General features: G+C 51.4%; 1 protein-coding gene across 1 annotated transcript in view; it reads right to left on the minus strand.

Annotated features, from left to right (window-relative positions):
- Nucleotides 1-5,948: 5,948 nt before the first annotated feature.
- PRMT2 (protein arginine methyltransferase 2) overlaps nucleotides 5,949-18,288 on the minus strand; it is a 39,528-nt gene continuing 27,188 nt past the window's right edge. The window contains exons 7-11 of the mRNA XM_029938803.1: nucleotides 12,487-12,662; nucleotides 9,482-9,611; nucleotides 8,546-8,682; nucleotides 7,208-7,379; nucleotides 5,949-6,567 (exon numbers count right to left, since the gene is read on the minus strand). Of these exons, the coding sequence (XP_029794663.1) occupies nucleotides 6,535-6,567; nucleotides 7,208-7,379; nucleotides 8,546-8,682; nucleotides 9,482-9,611; nucleotides 12,487-12,662 (648 nt within the window). The 3' untranslated portion in view covers nucleotides 5,949-6,534. The remainder of the gene's footprint in view (nucleotides 6,568-7,207; nucleotides 7,380-8,545; nucleotides 8,683-9,481; nucleotides 9,612-12,486; nucleotides 12,663-18,288) is intronic.

Genomic DNA, 18,288 nt, shown 5'->3' on the forward strand with positions numbered 1-18,288 from the left:
AAGGATGCGAAGGACTCGGTGGACAGGAACCGCACAGCGGGGACCAGGCCCAGCGAGCAGACAGGCATCCTCAACGCAACCTGCCCCGAGCGTCGCCAGCTGCCTGGCCGCCGGCTCCAGAGCCAGGAAGGGATGGCGGCCAGGACCCTGGAGAAGGGCTGGAGTCGGGCGTTGGGAAGGTCTTGGCACTCGGGATGACATACAATGGGGCTCTGCAGCTGGAGACTGAGGGGCTGAGGTGGGGAGGGCCCTGGGAGGCTTTGTGCCCAGAGGCCGCCAGGGACTCCAACCCCGCAGGGCCTTTGCGTGCAGAGCACACGTCCCCCAGGCCACCTCCTCAGACACGGTCTTCTAATCGCCTTCTGCGAACTACACCCAGACTCACGGCCTCTGCCACTCTCGGCATGAATATCCAGAGCATTCTCTTCACAGCTCTCCCATCGCCCGACCTGCTGAATTTGCTGGTTTTGTTCTCCAGAGCGCAGAAGCTCTCTTGCTTTGTTTTCTTGATGGATGTAGAAAGCACAGCTGTCGGCTCAGATCTGGGGCTTCAAGGAGGGCAGGTGTATAGTGTGACACTACTGAGGGTCCCAGCCGGGCCACACCTCAACAGACCCAGAAACACATTTGGTGTAATGTTACCATGAACAAGAAACCGTCCTCTAGAAATATCTGAATATTCAATTTGGTGTAACATAAATAGCCATCGAAGTCTTTTTTTTAATACCATTTTTAGAAATGGTAAATTTTTAAGTTGTATCTACTATTATCTAATTAAAACTCATTGTAACGCGGCCACACACCCTCAGTGTGCTCCGCCCTCAGTTTTAGACTTGCATACAGGTACACACGTTTTCACTAAAGATAAAAGGTGCATTTTTTAAAGTTTCCTTTTTGGCAGGGGTGGGGGTGGAGAGAGGGAATCCCGAGCAGGCTCTACGCTCTCAGTGCATTGCCCAACACAGGGCTCATTCTCATGAACTGTGAGATGACCTGAGCCGAAACCAACAGTAGGGTGCTTAACTGACTGAGCCATCCAGGCGCCCCAAAAAGTGCATTTTAAATCTAGCTAAGTAGTAACACCTTTAACCAAAGGAGGAGAGGGTCTTTCACTCCGTTACTTTTCCAAGGACTGCCATCAGAGCCGCACAGGTTTTCCTTGTCACTCCAGATGTGCTGCAGAGAGCGCGCCCCTCTAACAAGAAAGGGGCGCCGTGAGGACCAAGCCCCCATGCACCCAACCTGGGCTCCGGCCCGGCACGGAGACTGTGTGCTCTGTGGCCCTGGCAAGTCCGGGCTTCTGGTGAGCACTGCCCCTCTTCTTCGGTTGCGATGGGAACCTTGAGTCACAGGATCAGCCAGAGAGACACCCTTTGCAACTTCCCCTAGCCCTTGGGCACCCACTTCTCTCCATTTAGGACATGGCTGTGGTGCAGGGAGGTGGTGAGCGGGGGACCCTCAATCCCAGGCCGCAGTGGCCCTGCCCCAGTGGGTGAGCCAGCTGGAGACAGGGCCGCCTCCCTGACAGCGCCCCACCTGTTACTAGGACCCTCACCGTCTCCCAGACTCCTCCCCAGGCCTGGCCCTTCTTGCTGGCTGGGCACTCACCTCCAACACCCAGGGGACGGTAGCCCGGTGTGGCTTCATGCACCCAAGCCTCCTGCGCATCCTCATGGGGCTGGAGTCTCAGCCTCTCTGGCTGGGAGATCTCCACAGTCTACAGACAGGCTCCGGCCAGACCTACAGAGTGACCTCCCCCTCCCCCACCAGATGACCCAGGCACAGCCTGCATCCCGGCTCAACTGCACCGCCTGTGGGCTCACCCACCCCCCACTTGGTTTGCAGTGGTCTCCAGGTGCCACACTGACACTCAGCTTCCTTGGCACCCGCAACCACAGACACCCTATGACAACAGGTGACCCGGCAAGTTAGGGCAGTTCTTCCGGGCTGTCCCTCCCACTTGGCACTCCAAGGGAAGTTCCGTCCTGCCGGCGCAGGTCCGCCTCCCCTCTTCCTGTCCTCCAGGCTGGGAGGTCATCCGCACCTTCTGCTGGGTGTCTCCCAGGTGGTGAAAAGAAAGCAGGGGATCTGTGTCCTGAGTACCCGCACTCACCACGGCCACAGCCTGGGAAGTGCCCCAGGGACCCAGGGTCAGACATGGAAGAGACTAAGCAGGAGGTGGCGAAGAGGTCATGGAACTTAGAGCAAAGCAGAGGCACAGGTGGGGAGAAGAATGAGAAGTGACGAAGGCTGCCGCGTCAGGGGGGCACTGCAAGCAGTCTGCTACCAGGAGTGTAACTAACTGGAAGCCAACACAGAGAAGAGAGAAAACAGGGCAGAAACACGTAAAGCAAAAGTCTCCAGAATGGTCTAAGACTGATGAATAGTATCAACCCACAGATTCAAGACATTCTGTGAGCTCCAGGCTATTTAAAGGTTTACGCAGAGTGGCAACTGGGTGCAGTTAAGCATCTGGCTCTTACGTCATGATTTCAGTTTGTGAGTTCGAGCCTCACATCAGGCTCTGAGCTGCCAGTGCGGAGCCTGCTTGAGATTCTCTCTATCCCTCTCTGCCCCTCCCCTGCAGTGACTCTCTCTCTCTCTCACTCTAAAAATAAAATAAAATAAATACTAGAAAATAAAATTAAAATAAAGAGTTTACCCAGAGACAACGTGATAAAACGCTGGAGGGCAAGGCTGCGCAGCGGTTACAAGCCGGAGGGAGGCCGGTCCGGAGGCCGCGTGCTGGCGACAGAGGGACGGGCCTCAGGGCCTCGCGCCCACCACCGGCTCTCCTCCCCAGAGAGCAGCGGGGTGGGCTGCTGCCCCGGCGGGCGTCCGACCCACGGGGTCAGGGATCCTGGGCAGCTGGTGGAATTTACCTCCCTGGGATTTAACCCTTTTGTTCCTCCGCGTTCTCCTCTGGAGCACAGGGTCTCCAATGTGCTGGTCCCATTCCAGAATTCTGCCCCGAGGTCTGGTGTAGAGGCGGCTTTGGAGCAAGCAGGTGCTGGAATGGGTTGGGACTCTGGGGCTGCTGGGAACGGAATAAACGTATTTTGCATGGCAGAACGACATGAATTTGGGGGGCCAGGAGGCAGATGCTATGATCCAAGCTGTGTCCTCCAGATTCCCTGTTGAGGCCTGTCTGCTCCAGCTGTCGTAACAGAAGACGACGGACTGGGTGGCTAATAACAGAAAGCCGTTTCTCATGGTTCTGGAGGCCGGAGTCCGACATCAAGGCGCAGGCACATTCAGCGTCTGCTGAGAACCTGCTTCCTAGTTTCCAAATGGCTTTCTTGCTCCCTCATGTGGAGCAAGGGACATGGCAGCTTTCTGGGGTCTCTTATGAGAGCACTAACCCCACTCATGCAGGCTCCGTCCTCATGATCTAATCACCGCCCACAGACCCCAGCTCCGGGCACAATCACACCGGGGGACTTCAGCCCAGGAACTCTGGAGGGCCACCGACGTTCAGCACATGGCAAAGCCCTAACCCCAGTGCAAGTGTATTTGGGGACAGGGGCTTTAAGGAAGCACTTAGGTGAAATGAGGTCACTGGGGTAGAGCCCTCAGCCAGTCAGATGTGTCCTCAGGGGAAGAGACACCAAAGAGCCATGCTCCCTCTCCCTGCCATGGGCGGACGCATCGAGGAGGAGGCGCCATTGGGAACCAAACCGTCCTGCTCCTTGACCTCGGTCTTCCCAGCCTCCAGAGTTAAATTCCTGTTGCCTCAGAGACCCGGCCTGTGGTGCTTTGTTCTGGACGCATGAGAAGACTGAGAGACTTTAAATCCTGCCGAGAGAACAAGCGGACACAGGTATCAGTCAAGATGCAAGTGTCTGAGCAACACAACTGATACACTTGGATCTCAATGGTGCACTGAGAGCTCTGTGTCCAACTCCAGGACACGCCGTCCTCCCGAATACTTGTGAGCACCGCTCGGGACTGAAGTCACGCAGGCTGTCCTCTGACCACAGCGGAATCGAGCTAGAGACTAAGAAAAAATAAGCAGAAAATCCCATTTTTTGAAATTAAGCCACAATTTCTAAAAACAAAACAAAACAAAAACCCCATGGCACAACAGAAACAATTGTAATTGGAATTAGAAAATACCTGAAATTAGGAGACACTAAAAATATATCAAGATACGTTGTGACAGAGGCAGCCGAGAGGAAAATTCAAGTGCTGGTGCACACGCTGGAAAGGAAAACGTTGAAAATCAATGATCTAAGCACCTGCCCGGGCGGGAAAGTCAATCCCAACCCCCGCTCCCATCGGTGACAGAAACCGAGACCAGGTAGAGTGCTGATCTGTGCGCCCAAGGTAAGAACAACAGAAGCTCTGGAAGAGACTCCAGGAGAACATCTTAGAGAGCTTAGACTAGGAAAAGAACCCTTAACCAGGAGACAGGAGGAGTTCATCATAAAGAGAAATAGTGTCAACCTGAACGAAACAAAACTTAAGAAAGACTTCTGTTTATCAAAATACTCCAGAGAGAGGGAAGAACAAGCCAGAGGAGAAGTTCACAGAACGAGTCTTTGAAGGACTCCCAGCCAGACTGCATCAAGACCCCCCACAAAATTAATGAGGAACAGACGCTGATCCCTACATCCGTACACCCACCAGGCAGGGGGGACGAGGGGCCCAGACGGCAGCGGGCTGCAACAGGCACTGCCGCGCTGAGGGACACAAAGCTCTCGGACTTTGAAGGGCAATCTGGCCGTCCGCCCCTCAACTCCAGGTGTGTCCCCGACAGACACGTGCACACACATTCGTGCCCCAAACACGCGCCCCACCAGCCCAGGTAGCTGGACACGGGAGCCAGCGCAGCGGCCCAGCCGAGGACGAAGACCCGCAGCGCCGGACGTGAGACGGCAGGGTGCCACGCGGCGACACAAAGGCCGCGTGTGCACACAACCCGTGGACGAGTCTCACAAACGTCACACGAACCAAGGAAGGCAGACACAACAGGGCACCGTCTTACGCCACAGGCTGCCACCCCAGGCCACCCTGACCGGGCAGCTTCAACAACATGAACTGATTTCTCACGGTCTGGGGTCTGGCCGTCCATCAAGGCGCCAGCCCGTGGGGGTCTGGAGAGACTCTGGCTCTCAGACGGCCTCCCGCGGCTGGGTCCTCACGCGGGGGCAGGGGCGACGCGCTCCCGGACACGCCTGGAAGGGCACGAATCCCATCATGGGGGCTCCTCCTCACGGCCTGCCCGCCTCCCAAAGGCCCTGTCCCCTAACATCATCACCCTGGGGGCTAGTGTCCAACCTATGAATTTTGGGAAGACATAAATATTCAGTTTATAGAAAACAGACCATTTATAATTCCACTCATACAATGTTCAAAACCAGGCAAAGTGATCTGTGGTGTCAGAAGATGGGCATTATCCTTGGAGGGTGCCGAGTGGAAAGGGCCTTAGGCCCCTACTGGGCTGAGGCGTCTGGCCTGAGTGCGAGTTACACGGACGTCCACTCGATGAAAACTCACCCACCTCTGGCACCTGGGTGCTTCAGTCGGTTGAGAATCTGACTCGATTTCCGCTCAAGCCAGGATTTCACAGTTTGTGGGTTCAAGCCCCATGTCCGGCTCCAGGCTGAGATGGAGGATCCTCGTTGGGATTCTCTCTCCCCCCGCCCCGCCCCTCCCCTGCTCATGCTTTCTCTCGCTCAAAAGTAAATAAATAAACTTAAAAGAACACAAAAGATATTTCACCCATCCGTACACATGTGACCTATGCGGTTGGGGGTATATATTTTATAGTTCAATAAAAAGTTAACTAAAATTCAAAACAATACACACACCAAAATGTAGACACATACCTACAGGCATGGAAGTTTCTCCATGTTTAGATGAGAAAAGCTACAAAGCAATGCATACAGCACATCCCATGCTTGTAAAACTAACGTGTGCACATAGAAACAAGACACACACCAACATTCATTTATTTAAAAATATTTATTGAGCACGTGCTATGTGCCAACACATAATTTATCTGGAAGACATCTCTACAACTGTACTATCCATGCAGAGCCCGTCACATGCATGGCCACCTCCAGGTCCTGCACGGCCCTGCGCAGTCCCACACTCTGCACGGTGAGGGAGGGACCAGGATGGCGGGGACACCACGAGCACATGAGGCGTGGACAGTCACTTTCACAGGCATACAAGGTCGATGTGTGTGTCCTACAGGTTGAGAACTAAACCTAGCTTAGGGACACTGTGCCACCAACTTACCCACAAGGCAGCACTGTGGACACCACTGGCGGACACCTGGAAACACAGCCTACTTCTACAGGACAGACACAGGCAGGGACAGTGGTGAGGGAGCTCCTGCCAAGCCCGAGCACAGCTGTCTGTGGAGGAGCCCGACGGGGACCGAGCCCCAGCTCCGGGGGGCACCCCTGCCCGGCCGAGAGCGTTCACGGCTTTCACAGGAACGTGTGCTCACGTCCAAGGGCGTCTTCCTCCGCTCGGGCTCATTCCTGCACTATCTGCACGCTGCTTCCCACAGGACGTCAACTGTCATCTCCAGATGGGAAAGACTTTTTCTCCAACCTGAAAAAGAAAACAAATCCATCAAATAATAAATCACTTCAATTTGATTAACATGCAGGATACAAAAGAATGATGTTCAGAGACAGGAATTTTTTTAATGACAAACATTAAAATTTTAACATAAAATTATAAAACAAAGCATAAAATAGGTATCAAGACATAGGGGCAAGCCACTTGATTTTCTTTTCTGTCCTACAGTAACTCTGAGTCTGAGAAGAGAACCCTTTGTTCAGCAGCCTCTGTGAGACAGGACACCAAAGGCCCCACCAGGCGGCCCCCACCGTTTCTCTGCGGGAAGGATGGCTCCTCAGGCCTCAAGCCGCTGCCACAGTCGGAAGGTGACTCACACCACATGCCTACATCACCCACTACCTAAAGGCCCCCGCAGAGGGTCAGCCCCCAGCCCTGTTTCTCCACTGGGGCCTCCTGGACACAGGAAGTGGTGGCCCTTGGCTGGGCTGGGCCTCGGCCCTCACAGACTCACCTTCTTGCACCTGTTTCCTGTTCTGCAACTAACAGCATCCATTTCCCCTCAGGAAGGTTAGAAAAGTGATCCTGACAGACAAGGCCATGTGATCACCACAGCCCCATGGCCCAGGACCAGCGCCCTAGCACCTGACTTTATAGCTAAGGATCTTACTTTCTGCGATGTGGGGTCTTGTGTGGAAGTGACGGACCAGCTCAGTGCCACGGACATGTGCCTCCTCCACACGGGGTTTCTCTGCAGCACAACTGAGCCAGTGACCACATCTCCCATGAGGACAGAAACGGGCTCGTCCATCATGAACAGCACCTGCTTCCAGTGGGTGGTGCTGCAAGACACGGGGCGTGGGGTCACCTCTCCGGAGCCTGACTTCCCGGGCTTACCGCACAACACACATCCCCCCGCCCCACGACCCAAACGGCCTTCATGGGTGCCGGGATTGAGTTACAACCCAGCCAGGATCCAGCTCCTGGACGCTGCCCAGATTCCGGGAGGGTGAAGGAGGCTTGCCCTGGGGGCCCAGGGGACACAAGGTCATGCAGTAGGTGCCTGGCCCCTTGCACCCTGGCACAGTGGGCATCCACCCAAAGCCCCTTGCTCAGTCCCTAAGCTGCCAGGGCCCAACCGCTAGTTTCTGCAGTCCAAACAAATCGTCATTCCTGGGAGTCAGGCTGAGGGGAGCATGACAGCTGTAACCTTTGGGGAAAATGGTCACACTCCCGAGCTCCTCAGGTTGGACCAGCTCTGACAGCCTGGCTTGGCTGAGCGCGCGCGGCTGATGCCACATGCTGGGCGTGAGCCCCACGGCTGCACGCGGCAGGCCCCGCTCCCTCCCGCCTCAGCCCCTGTCCGGGTCTCTCCCCGGGCCCGGGCTCGGCGCCCCGCCTGCCCCACACCAGCTGCGTAGGACGCACCAGCGGAAGACCGCCCGGGCACTCTGGTCAAACAGCTCCTCAGCCCTGCTCCCATTTTACGGGAGGACAGCTGGGGTCCTTCCAGGCCCCCCGCCACAGCCGGCGCCTCACCTCTGGTCCAGGGCAGTTACTGAACATGGGAAAAAAGGCCCCAGGTGAAGGCAGCGTTTCCCCGGGGCCGCCGTGTCCAGCACTGAAGCAGCAAACACGAGCAAGTGTGCATCATTACCGCACACAAAACGTCCCTCAAGAAACACTGGCCTTCCCCAGTCTACAGCCCCCGAGTTCTGTTGCCCGTGCTTGTGTTAGACCACGGAAAGCGGAGGCAGCAGCGTCCAGGGCAACGGAGGAAGACCAAGTCTGCTCCTCTTCCTGCAGGGGGCAGGGGCCAGCCCAGGGACACCAGGGCAGGAGCAGGTGGGCCGCCCGCCGCCAGCTCGCTGTGGCCCACGACTGGGGTCCAGGTCAACAGCCCAGGACTGCTCGTCCTCTAAGGCTGTCACGCAACACCCTGAAGGCACAGGAACCATCCCAGCCCTTCCGAGGGCCGTGGGGCCACCTGCGCGGGGCACGCACTCACGGGTGGAACGGGCCCGTGCTCAGCATCAGCTGTGGCTCGTCCTCCTCCAGGCTCTGAAAGCGAACACTGAACCAGGCTGTGAATCCATGTAGAGTGCCGGCTTTCCTGATCTCGAAGTGCAGCTCGCCTTTCATTGTCTGTGTTCAAGCAAACGATGAGAGAGGGACGCGGCCGGAGCCCCCGGGAGCCGCAGCAGCAGCAGCGCGGCCCCGCACCGCAGCAGCAGCCGCCACCCGTGTCGGGCGTTAACGGGTCTGCCACTTGCTAGTTTAGCCGAACGTAACCACACAAAATTTCCTCCTCAGGAAAGGATTAAAGTTTGCATCATAAATTCAAATGCTGCAGATAATCACAAAAGGTTTCAAGCAATTTGGGCCTCACATGCCTAATATTCTGCCCCCAAATTTGAGTGGGATGCTTTTTCTTCTTAATTCTTTGCATAGATAGAAAGTTCCAGCCTGGGTCTCTATGCTGCAAAACTAGCTGCAGACTCAACAGTTCAGTCCCCAAGCTGTTTGGCCCTCCTGAGTGCCTCTCAGACTCCCACACCTCAGAGCACACCCTGAAAATGAGACATGCTGAACCCCCAGATGCCACCTTGTGGCAATACAGGGTAAGTGAAAGTATGAAGAATTTTGTCGTCAACAGTAGCTAAGAAAACTTAGAAAAAAATTTTAGTTCAAAGTCCACGATGAAATTGGATAAAATTAAAATCTGAAGATGGTGAAAATATCATACATCAATATAAAGATAGATGATGATGCTAAAGAGATTAACTATAAAGAAAATAATATAAAAATATAAAATACAAAATCAGAATATAAAGAAAAAAGACTGGAAAAATCAAAGGCTAAGTTCATGAATTCACTTATCTGCACAGCAAGTTCGGGGTGTGTGGATCGCCTACTTAAAGTGACAGGAAGGCGCAGCGCTCACCTCCAGGTCTGCAATCTGCACAGTTCTCATGTCCAACTGTAAGATGGTACACGGTTCAGAGAGACAGTCTTCCGGTTTCAAGATGTGGTTATACTTGGGCTTCGAAAAAAATTCCTTAATCGCTAACGATCTAGGAAAAGGTCAAACGAACCCTCAGGGTCGGGCGCCAGCAGCTCGGCTTTGACGCTCACACGCAAGACAACAGTCCTCCCTCTTCCTCAGCACCAGCAGGAATTCCAAGCCACTGGCTGTGGGGAGGGCACCAAGGCAGGGCGAGGGTCCCTGCAGGCGGCCGGGCCCATGGCAGCCGGCAAGTGTGCAAGCGACATGAGCACTTCCCGCTACGTCCTACTCACGGGGTCTGCACACGTGGGAAGCAACCTCTACCACGCGCAGCAGGGCCCGGACCCAGTCTGCTCTCTGCAGTCGTGGGTCCAGCGACCCTCCTCCTGACAGGCTGACAGAAGGTCAGCAGGAGCCTACGGCTACTTCACAAGGCCTCCGTCACTCACCTGACTTCACCTCACGCGGCACCTGACCTCACAGCGTAAAAAGAAGGGTGAGTACAGGACAGTAAGATATTCCACAGGAAAGAGAACAGATATTCCTGTTCTAGGTCATTCTGTAATAAAGGCCTGCGGGCGCCCCCTGGAGAAGGGCTTGTGCCGTGTCAGTTAAACAAGACACGAGCACCGGGCCACGGGCAGGGTCATCGCCCTCCCGCTCCACAGGCTGAATGCCACTCTCGCCCGAAGTAACCTACTATGTACCCTGGAAATGTTTCAAAACTTAAGTGCAGCAGTGACTTCTGAAATAGCAAATAAAAGTAAACATTTTAATAAAGATTCTACAATATGTACATATTTTTAATATTTTTCAGATGAAAAAATAGTTACGCATTTATAAGGAATTGGGGAAACATAGAAAAGTATAAAGAAAAAATGTGAGGGGCACCTGGGTGGCTCAGTTGGTTAAGCATCCGATTTCAGCTCAGGTCATGGTCTTAAGGTTTGTGGGTTCGAGCCCCACTTGGGTCCTGTGCTGACAGCTCAGAGTCTGGAGCCTGCTCAGATTCTGTGTCTCCCTCTCTCTCTGTCCCTCCCCAACTTGTGCTTTCTCTCTGTCTCTCAAAAGTAAATAAACATTAAAAACATTTAAAAAAAAAAAGAAAAAACTTGGATCCCCTTAACCTTGCCTTCACGTCTTGATCTATTTAGTCATTTTCTCCCCCAGAGATACATTTATCTGTGTTTTTCTGCAAAGCAGAAGCCGTTCTGCACACATGGTTTCTGTGCCACCGGTTCCCCATCTCTTAATCCATCTGATGGACACACAGCAATTTAACAGCGTTCCCCTGGATGACCGCCTGCGCCCCACGCTGGGTGTGCAGGGCAGCGCGCCGGCGCCCTGAGCAGGGGGGAGGGGTTGGGGGATGCCGGACGCCCCTGCAGCTCTGGGCTCACAGCCTCATCTCCCCCATCACACCTGCGGCTCGCAGGCATCCAGAACTGCTGTTTTAATTTAATCTTTGCTTATCTGGTGTGCAAGAATGGCATTTCACTTTAATTCACATTTTAATCACTAATGATGCTACAATTTTTTTCAAATATTTATCAGTGATTTTATTTAGTTTTTGTGACTGGCGTATTCCCATGACGTGGCTGTATCACTGGCTATTTATCTTTTCTGACTCTAGGATCTGTCAGCAAGTAACCTTCTCTAAGTAGTCACTGCCTTTTTAAGTTGCATTTATGCTGAGATACACAAATGCTGTTGATTTTTATAGACTAAATAAAGCCCCATGGCCCCTGGTCCCTGCTGACTCTCTGTCTGAGACCCAACACATGGACCCCCATGGACTCCTATGGTGGATGCAGATGTTTTAGCACAAAACTCTTAAATCCATGTGGAATTTAATTTCAGCGTATGGTAGGAGAAGAAAAGAAGTGTCAAGGGGCTCCTCTGCGGTCCCAGGACACTTTGCCACCTCTGCCCCTCATGCCCCAACTTTCCCCACACACGTCGTGTGTGTCCACCCTGACCCACTCCTCTGTCTTTTCCGGTCTCGGGAGGACCCCGCCCTCACCCTGTCTCTGTCGCTTGGACATGGGTATCTGGCAGCACAGGAACCTCCTTGCTGCTCTGTTCTGCCCTCTCTGGCCCTTCCTCCCCGTTTCTCCCTAGAGGAACGACAGACTGGCTCTGCTGGGGACATTTCCTCTCCATCCCTTTTGGGGTTTGGGTGGAGAGTTAACTGTGGGAGACTTCTTTCCTTTGCATTATTATTTCTTTTTTTGAATTGTTCAACAAAACCCAAAAAGGCCCAAGGCCACCATCTCGTCGTCAACTCCCCACGCGGGCATCGAGCAGGTGGCCAGGCTCATCAGGCCCTCTCCATGTAAGCGGAGTTCCCTGCAGTTTCTGCCAAGTGGGCCCCCCGCCTCATTTCCAGGGCTGCTGCCGGTTTCTCCTAGCGCCCACCGCGTACTCAGAAGGCGAGGCAGCCAGCTTCTGGCACCACCCTTCTTAGAAGAGGCAACAGTTAAAACGGGAAGGCCTTACCAGGAAGTCATTTTGTAGTAAAACCTGACGCTCAACTGCACATGGGCGTCCATATGTGTAAAATTAGGAAATCGACTGTTCTGCACCATCGCTTCCTTTGCAAACTATCAGGAATGACTTCACAAATACATTTTCTGATCCCTGATACAGCTCCAAGTAGGGACACCTATTTGTGTGTTAAGAACCCACATATTTATAAAGGGCCTTGGTTTTAAACGTGACCAGACTTCCCCCTTCTATTTGACAACCTAGATGGCAAAAGACATTTCAGTTCCATCACATCTTTTACCAGTTTCGGGGCCTGAAAGAAATGTGCACAATTCTGAGGCACGTGAGCGAACTCAGAGCGGGCCCACGGCCGGCTCTGCCCGGAGGTGCTCCGCGGGCTGAGGCCAGCAGCTCGCCCGGCCGGGCGGCCCCGGGACGCGGCCGCACACACTCACTTGAGCGCGCTGAGGTTGAACTCGTAGGCGTTGTCCCAGAAGAGGACCTTGCTGCGGTAGTCTCTGTCGGCGCTGCAGGGGACCAGGTGCAGCGCGGCCGTGGTCGGCCAGATGATCCCGTCCTCCTTCAGCCACACATCCCGGGCGTACAGGATCGACTCAATCATGAACTCGAACTGCCCGGGAGGGAGACACACGGGGACATGGTGACTGAGGCCCACATCTGCGACGCACAGTCTGGGAGGATTTATCTTGAACCCACGCCAGGGATGTCACAGATCCCACCCCAGCCTGGGGTGGAGTCACACCAGCTCACTTTAGAATGAATTCAGAACTGGGCCCAGCCAACAGGAAAGATGTTCACTCTTGCCGTCTCCCTCGCTCACAAGTCAGTTGGCACTCCATTTTTAAGAGCCCCTAAGCATTGCAGAGTTTTAACTGTCAGTCCCTATAAAGTTGGTCTGGGAGATTCTTAGAATGTTCATAACCCTAGAAGTTGACTGAAAGTTCACTTCTCAAATACATGGGCATTAAAGGAGGAGTGCTACGGATCCCTGAGGACACACCCGGACAGGTGGCAAGTGACGCCCGAGACGGAGAACAGGGGCCGCTGAAGTCCCAAGAGGCCAACCTTTGTGTCTGAACCAAAGAGTGTGCCAGAGAGTGGGGCACAGGCCAGGGGCACGTCATCCTGCAGCGGACGGGAAGGCTTTTGTTCCATTTAAATAACTTTACGCAGTTATTATTGTAGAAGTAATAGTCTGTTCAGTAGGGAAAATTTAGAAAACTCAGAGAAGCACAAAAATAAAAATCTTGAGTAAACCCAGTGCCCAAAAGGAACCAACGTTTGGCTGGTGGGTTATGCTCACGGCCTTCTCCTCCCATATACATACATGCTCACGTGCAAAAATTTTATACGGATCACTTTTGATTGTATTTTTTAAAATTACCAAAAGTAAATCAGTTACTCTATAAATTTTAACACTTGTAAGGATCTGTGTAACAACCACCACAATCAGAATACAGAACAGCCCCAAACACTCCTCATGACATCCTCTGTGGTCACCTCCGCCCACCACGCCCAACCTCTGGTAACCACTAATTCGCATCCGCCCCCATAGTTTTGTCCTTTGGAGAATGACATACAAATGGAATCACACAGTACATGATCTTTTGAGACTGGCTTCCTTCACTCATAATATCAACTCTTTCTCGCTGAAAGGTTCTATTCTGTGCCTTCTATCCTGTTCTGTTCATCTGTCTTTTCTTACTAGCGTATCACACTGTTATACTTACTCCATATAAGTCTAATTACGCCAGTATGTTGTTTCTGGGGTTTATCCATTTGTGTATCAATAGTTCATTCTTTTTTTTAAGTTTATTTATTTCGAGAGAGAGAGACAGGAGGAGAGAGCATACATGCATCAGTGGGGGAGGGGCAGAGGAGGGGAGAGAGAGAATCCCAAGCAGGCTCCAGGCCCAGCACAGAGCCCAACATGAAGTTCGATCTCACACACGGCCAAGTCATAACTTCAGCCAAAGTCAAGAGTTGGACGCTTGACCAACTGAACCACCCAGACGCCCCATGATAGTTCATTCTTTACTGCCCAGTAGGACCCCCTTGTGCGAAGGCTGAAGGACATTGGGTTGTTTCCAGCTTTCTGGTGATTATAATTGGAGCCAGTACGAACACTCATGTTGGGGCCCCTCCAGCCAAAAAAGCCTGCAGAGGTGATCCCACTGTGACGGCAAAGCCTCCGGGGGGAGCGTATGTGATCACAAAGTCCCTTGTCTAGGAAGGCGCTACCCTGGATAACGGTTGGCCCTCCCCCCATTTGAGGATCAGGACAAAAAGAACATAGGTCCTGGGAGACTGGGGTGCAGTGCTGTGTGGCCTATGGGACCCTGTTTCCCCTACTTGAGAATGTGTGCACTTGACTGCTTGACCTGAATGGATCAGAGACTGGGGTTAGTTCTCCTATTGTTCATGCCTCTTGGTAATTGTGGTTTCAGTAAATGGGCAGATTTTCTGATTGAGACTTCCTCCCTAGTTAGAGGCACCTTACTCACAGACTATTGTTTGAACCTTTGAATAAAAATAGCCTTGTCATAAGCTTCGGTTAATATCACACTATATACGCAAAATAAGACCCCCGCTGATGTATTTTGAGAGATGAACTATGTTTTTTTGATCTTCTGTATTGTACCTCATTCCTGTCTTTGACTTTCTGTTCTCTCTTCCATGAAAACAATGATCTTTTCTGAAACACGAAAAGATCCTAAGAGGTTGCAAACAATGTAATCATTAAAAGAAAGATGTAATCACCTACGGTATATAAGACACCAAGTTTCACAGTAAAGTGTGGTCTCTTCCACCATTCATGTTGTCTGTGTTCTTTCTTGTAGATATTTCGCCAACACCAACCCCCTATTCAGGGACCCTTAGACTCTGGTGCGTGGGCTGGTCCCCCGCACACTCACATACAGGTTTCTGTGTAAACACAGCTTGTGCTTCTCCAGGGTAAGGATCCAGAAGTGTCAGCGCTGGGCCATTGGTAGGTGTACCTATAACTTTATAAGAAACTGCCAGTGTCTTCTAGAGTGACTGTGTGGTTACTAGGAGTTTGGGTCGCTCCGCAGCACTCGGTATTAGTGTTTAAAATTTTAGCCCTTTCAATAGGTGAGTAGGGTTACCTCATTATGGTTTCAGTTTATATTTCCCTGATGGCTAACAAGGTTTAATGTTTTGCCACATGCTTATTTCTAATCCATATATCCACTTTGGTAAAGTATCTGCTCAAGTCCTTTCCCAGTTTTCAATTAGGTTGCTGACTTTTTTCCTGTTGAATTTTGAGAGTTCTCTGTATATTCAGGATACACATTAAATATGTGATTTGAAAATATTTTCTCCTAATCTTACTATGTCTTTTTATTTTCTTAACATTGTCTTTTAACACTTTCTTGACATACTTTTAATTCTGATGAAGCCTGGCATATCAGCTTTTTCCTTAATAGGTCATGCTTTAAGAATCAACTAAAAACTCTTTCTTTGTCTAACCCATGAAGATTTTTCTCCCAAGATGTCTTCTGAAAGTTTACAGTTTTACTCTGTGCAATTAGATCTAGAATCAATTTTGAGGTAACTTTTTGGTAAAAGGTATAAGCCTTGGATTTCTTCTTATCATTTTCTTTTCTTCTTCTTCTTCCTTTTTTTTGGCATATGGATGGCCAACTTCTGTTGAAAAGACCATCTTTTCTCCATTAAACTGATGTTGTTCCCCGGTTAAAAATCAACTGACTATATTTTTAGGATTCTGTTTCTCTATTTTGTTCCACTGACTTATGTGTCTATATTTCTACGAACACCACACTGTCTTGACTACAGCTTTATGCTGTTTTAAAATCAAGTATTTAATTCTTCCAATTTTACTCTTCTTTTAATTAAAACTGTATCAGCTATGCTAGTTTACTTTCCACATATATTTTACAACAAGCCTGTCATATCTACAAAAAAAATAAAACCTACTTAGACTTTGACTAGAATTATATTAAATCTACAGATCAGTGTGAGAAGAGACATCTTCACTATGTTGTCTTCCAGTCCACAAACACCTTACCATTCCATTTTTTTGGGCTTTCTGTGACTTCATTCATCAGCATGTTCTGGTTCTTGGCATACAAAGCTTACACATGTTACCTAAGTATTTCATGTTTTGGAGCCTATTTTAAATGCTACTATACATTGCTTATATATGAAAATATGACTGCCTTCAAAAAATAAATTTAAGGGGCGCCTGGGGGGCTCAGTCAGTAAAGTGTCCGACTTCGGCTCAGGTCATGATCTCATGGTTTGTGGGTCTGCTGACAGCTCAGAGCCTGGAGCTGCTTCAGATTCTGTGTCTCCCTCTCTCTCTGCCCCTCCCCCCATTCACGTTCTGTCTCTCTTCCTCTCAAAAATAAACAAACGTTACAAAAAACTGAAAAAAATTACAAAGCAAATAACACAGTTTGAAGAGACACGACCAACGGCAGATGCAGTCAGATAAGTAGGGATGTTGGTTATCAGGCTGAAAATTTAACACAACCCTGATTAATATGCTAAGACTTCCAATGGATAAAGTAGACAAAAATAGCAGAATCGACGGGCAGTGTAAACAGAGAAAACAAAATCCTAAGACAGACCCAAGAAATGTTCAAGATAAAAAAAAAAGAAAATACTATACCAGAAACAAAGAAGGCCTCCGATAGGCTTATTAGGAGACAGGGCACATCACCTGAGGAAAGAATCTCTGAGCTGGAAGATATGAGAACAGTAACCTCCAAAACCAAAAACCAAAGAGAATGAAGACTGAAAAAAAAAAAACCAAACTAGAACAAAATACCCAATGTCTGTAAGACAACACAAAGGATGTAACATAAACAAAATGAGAACACCAGAAGGAGAATAAAGAGAAAAGAACAGAAGAAATATCTGAAGAAGGATGACTGACAACATCCTCAAATTAATGTCAGACACCAACCCACAGACCCAGGAAGCTCGATTACACTAAGCAGGATAAACACTTAAAGACACTATGCCTGCTTCTGGCTCAGCCCACTGACCATTCGACTCTTGATTTGGGCTCAGGTCATGACTTCATGGTTCACGAGATCAAGCCCCACCCGGGATTCTCTCTGCCCCTCTCTGCCCGTCCCCTGCTGACGCTCACTCTCTCTCAAAATAAATAAGTAACTTTTTAAATTAAAAACAACAACAACATACCTGGGCATATCATTTTCAAACTACAAAAAACACAAAGAAAAAGAAAAAAATCCTTAAGGACAACAGAGGAGAAAGAAAACCCCACTTCACCCACATAGTTATAAAGATAAAATTACATCCCACTTCTCCTCAGAACCCGGGCAGGCAAGAGAAGAGTGTGGGCCTCCCTGAGGAGAGGAAAGTAAGAACCTCTCACGGCAACCCTGCTATTCGCGTGTGACAACAGCCCTCACGACCTTGTAACATGAGGCCGCTTCATCAGACCGCATGCTTGTGGGCTACCGTATATGGAAGACGCGGAAGTAAAAACTATATAGAAACCCCACGCCCCGGGGACACCATGGGCTCACCAGGGGCTCAGGCCTTTGGGTACGAGCCCCTGACGGCCGGCTTCCTGGAAAGGCGGCCTCGGAGCCACGACGGCGGCGGGCGAGGACCCTGCTGCCGGACCTGGGGGGGCGTCTCCGCCTCCTTTGCTGCCGGGGAAGCAAACCGCAGGCGCCCGCGCACCCCTCGATCCGCCGGAGACCGGCCCCCCGAGGCGCTGGGCGAGGACCCCGTGGCCACTAACGGAACCGGCTCAGGGAGCGCCCGTCAGCCTGGGAAGAACCGGGTTCATTTCGGCAGATCTGCCCGAGTCCGCAGAGGGGGGCCTGATCGCCCCCGGAGCCGCACCAGTGACCCCACAAGGGAAGAGGAACGCAGCGGCGACGACACTGTGAGGCGCTGGCGGCCGCTCGATCAGAGCCTCAGAACAGGGACTCTAAGGAGTATTCCCAGGCAGCTGCCGACACGCCTTTTGTTTCGGGGAAAGTCCCTGTCTTCTCCAGAGTGACCCGGCCTGCCTAATCCCACTGGTGGAAAACAAAAGAAACCTGAAGTCTGCTGCTCTGTGGAGCTGACGAGAGTTAAAACTGGGAATTCTCGCCCTCGGCCTTCTGCGGCACCTCTGCTCTTCTGCCCTCCCTTCCCCCCTTCCCCCCCCCCTCGCCTGATCTGCGCTTGGGGGCGGGGCTGCACACCTGACTCCTCAGCGCCTC

Source organism: Suricata suricatta, chromosome 5 (assembly GCF_006229205.1).
Source record: "Suricata suricatta isolate VVHF042 chromosome 5, meerkat_22Aug2017_6uvM2_HiC, whole genome shotgun sequence".
Taxonomy (NCBI): Eukaryota; Metazoa; Chordata; class Mammalia; order Carnivora; family Herpestidae; genus Suricata; species Suricata suricatta.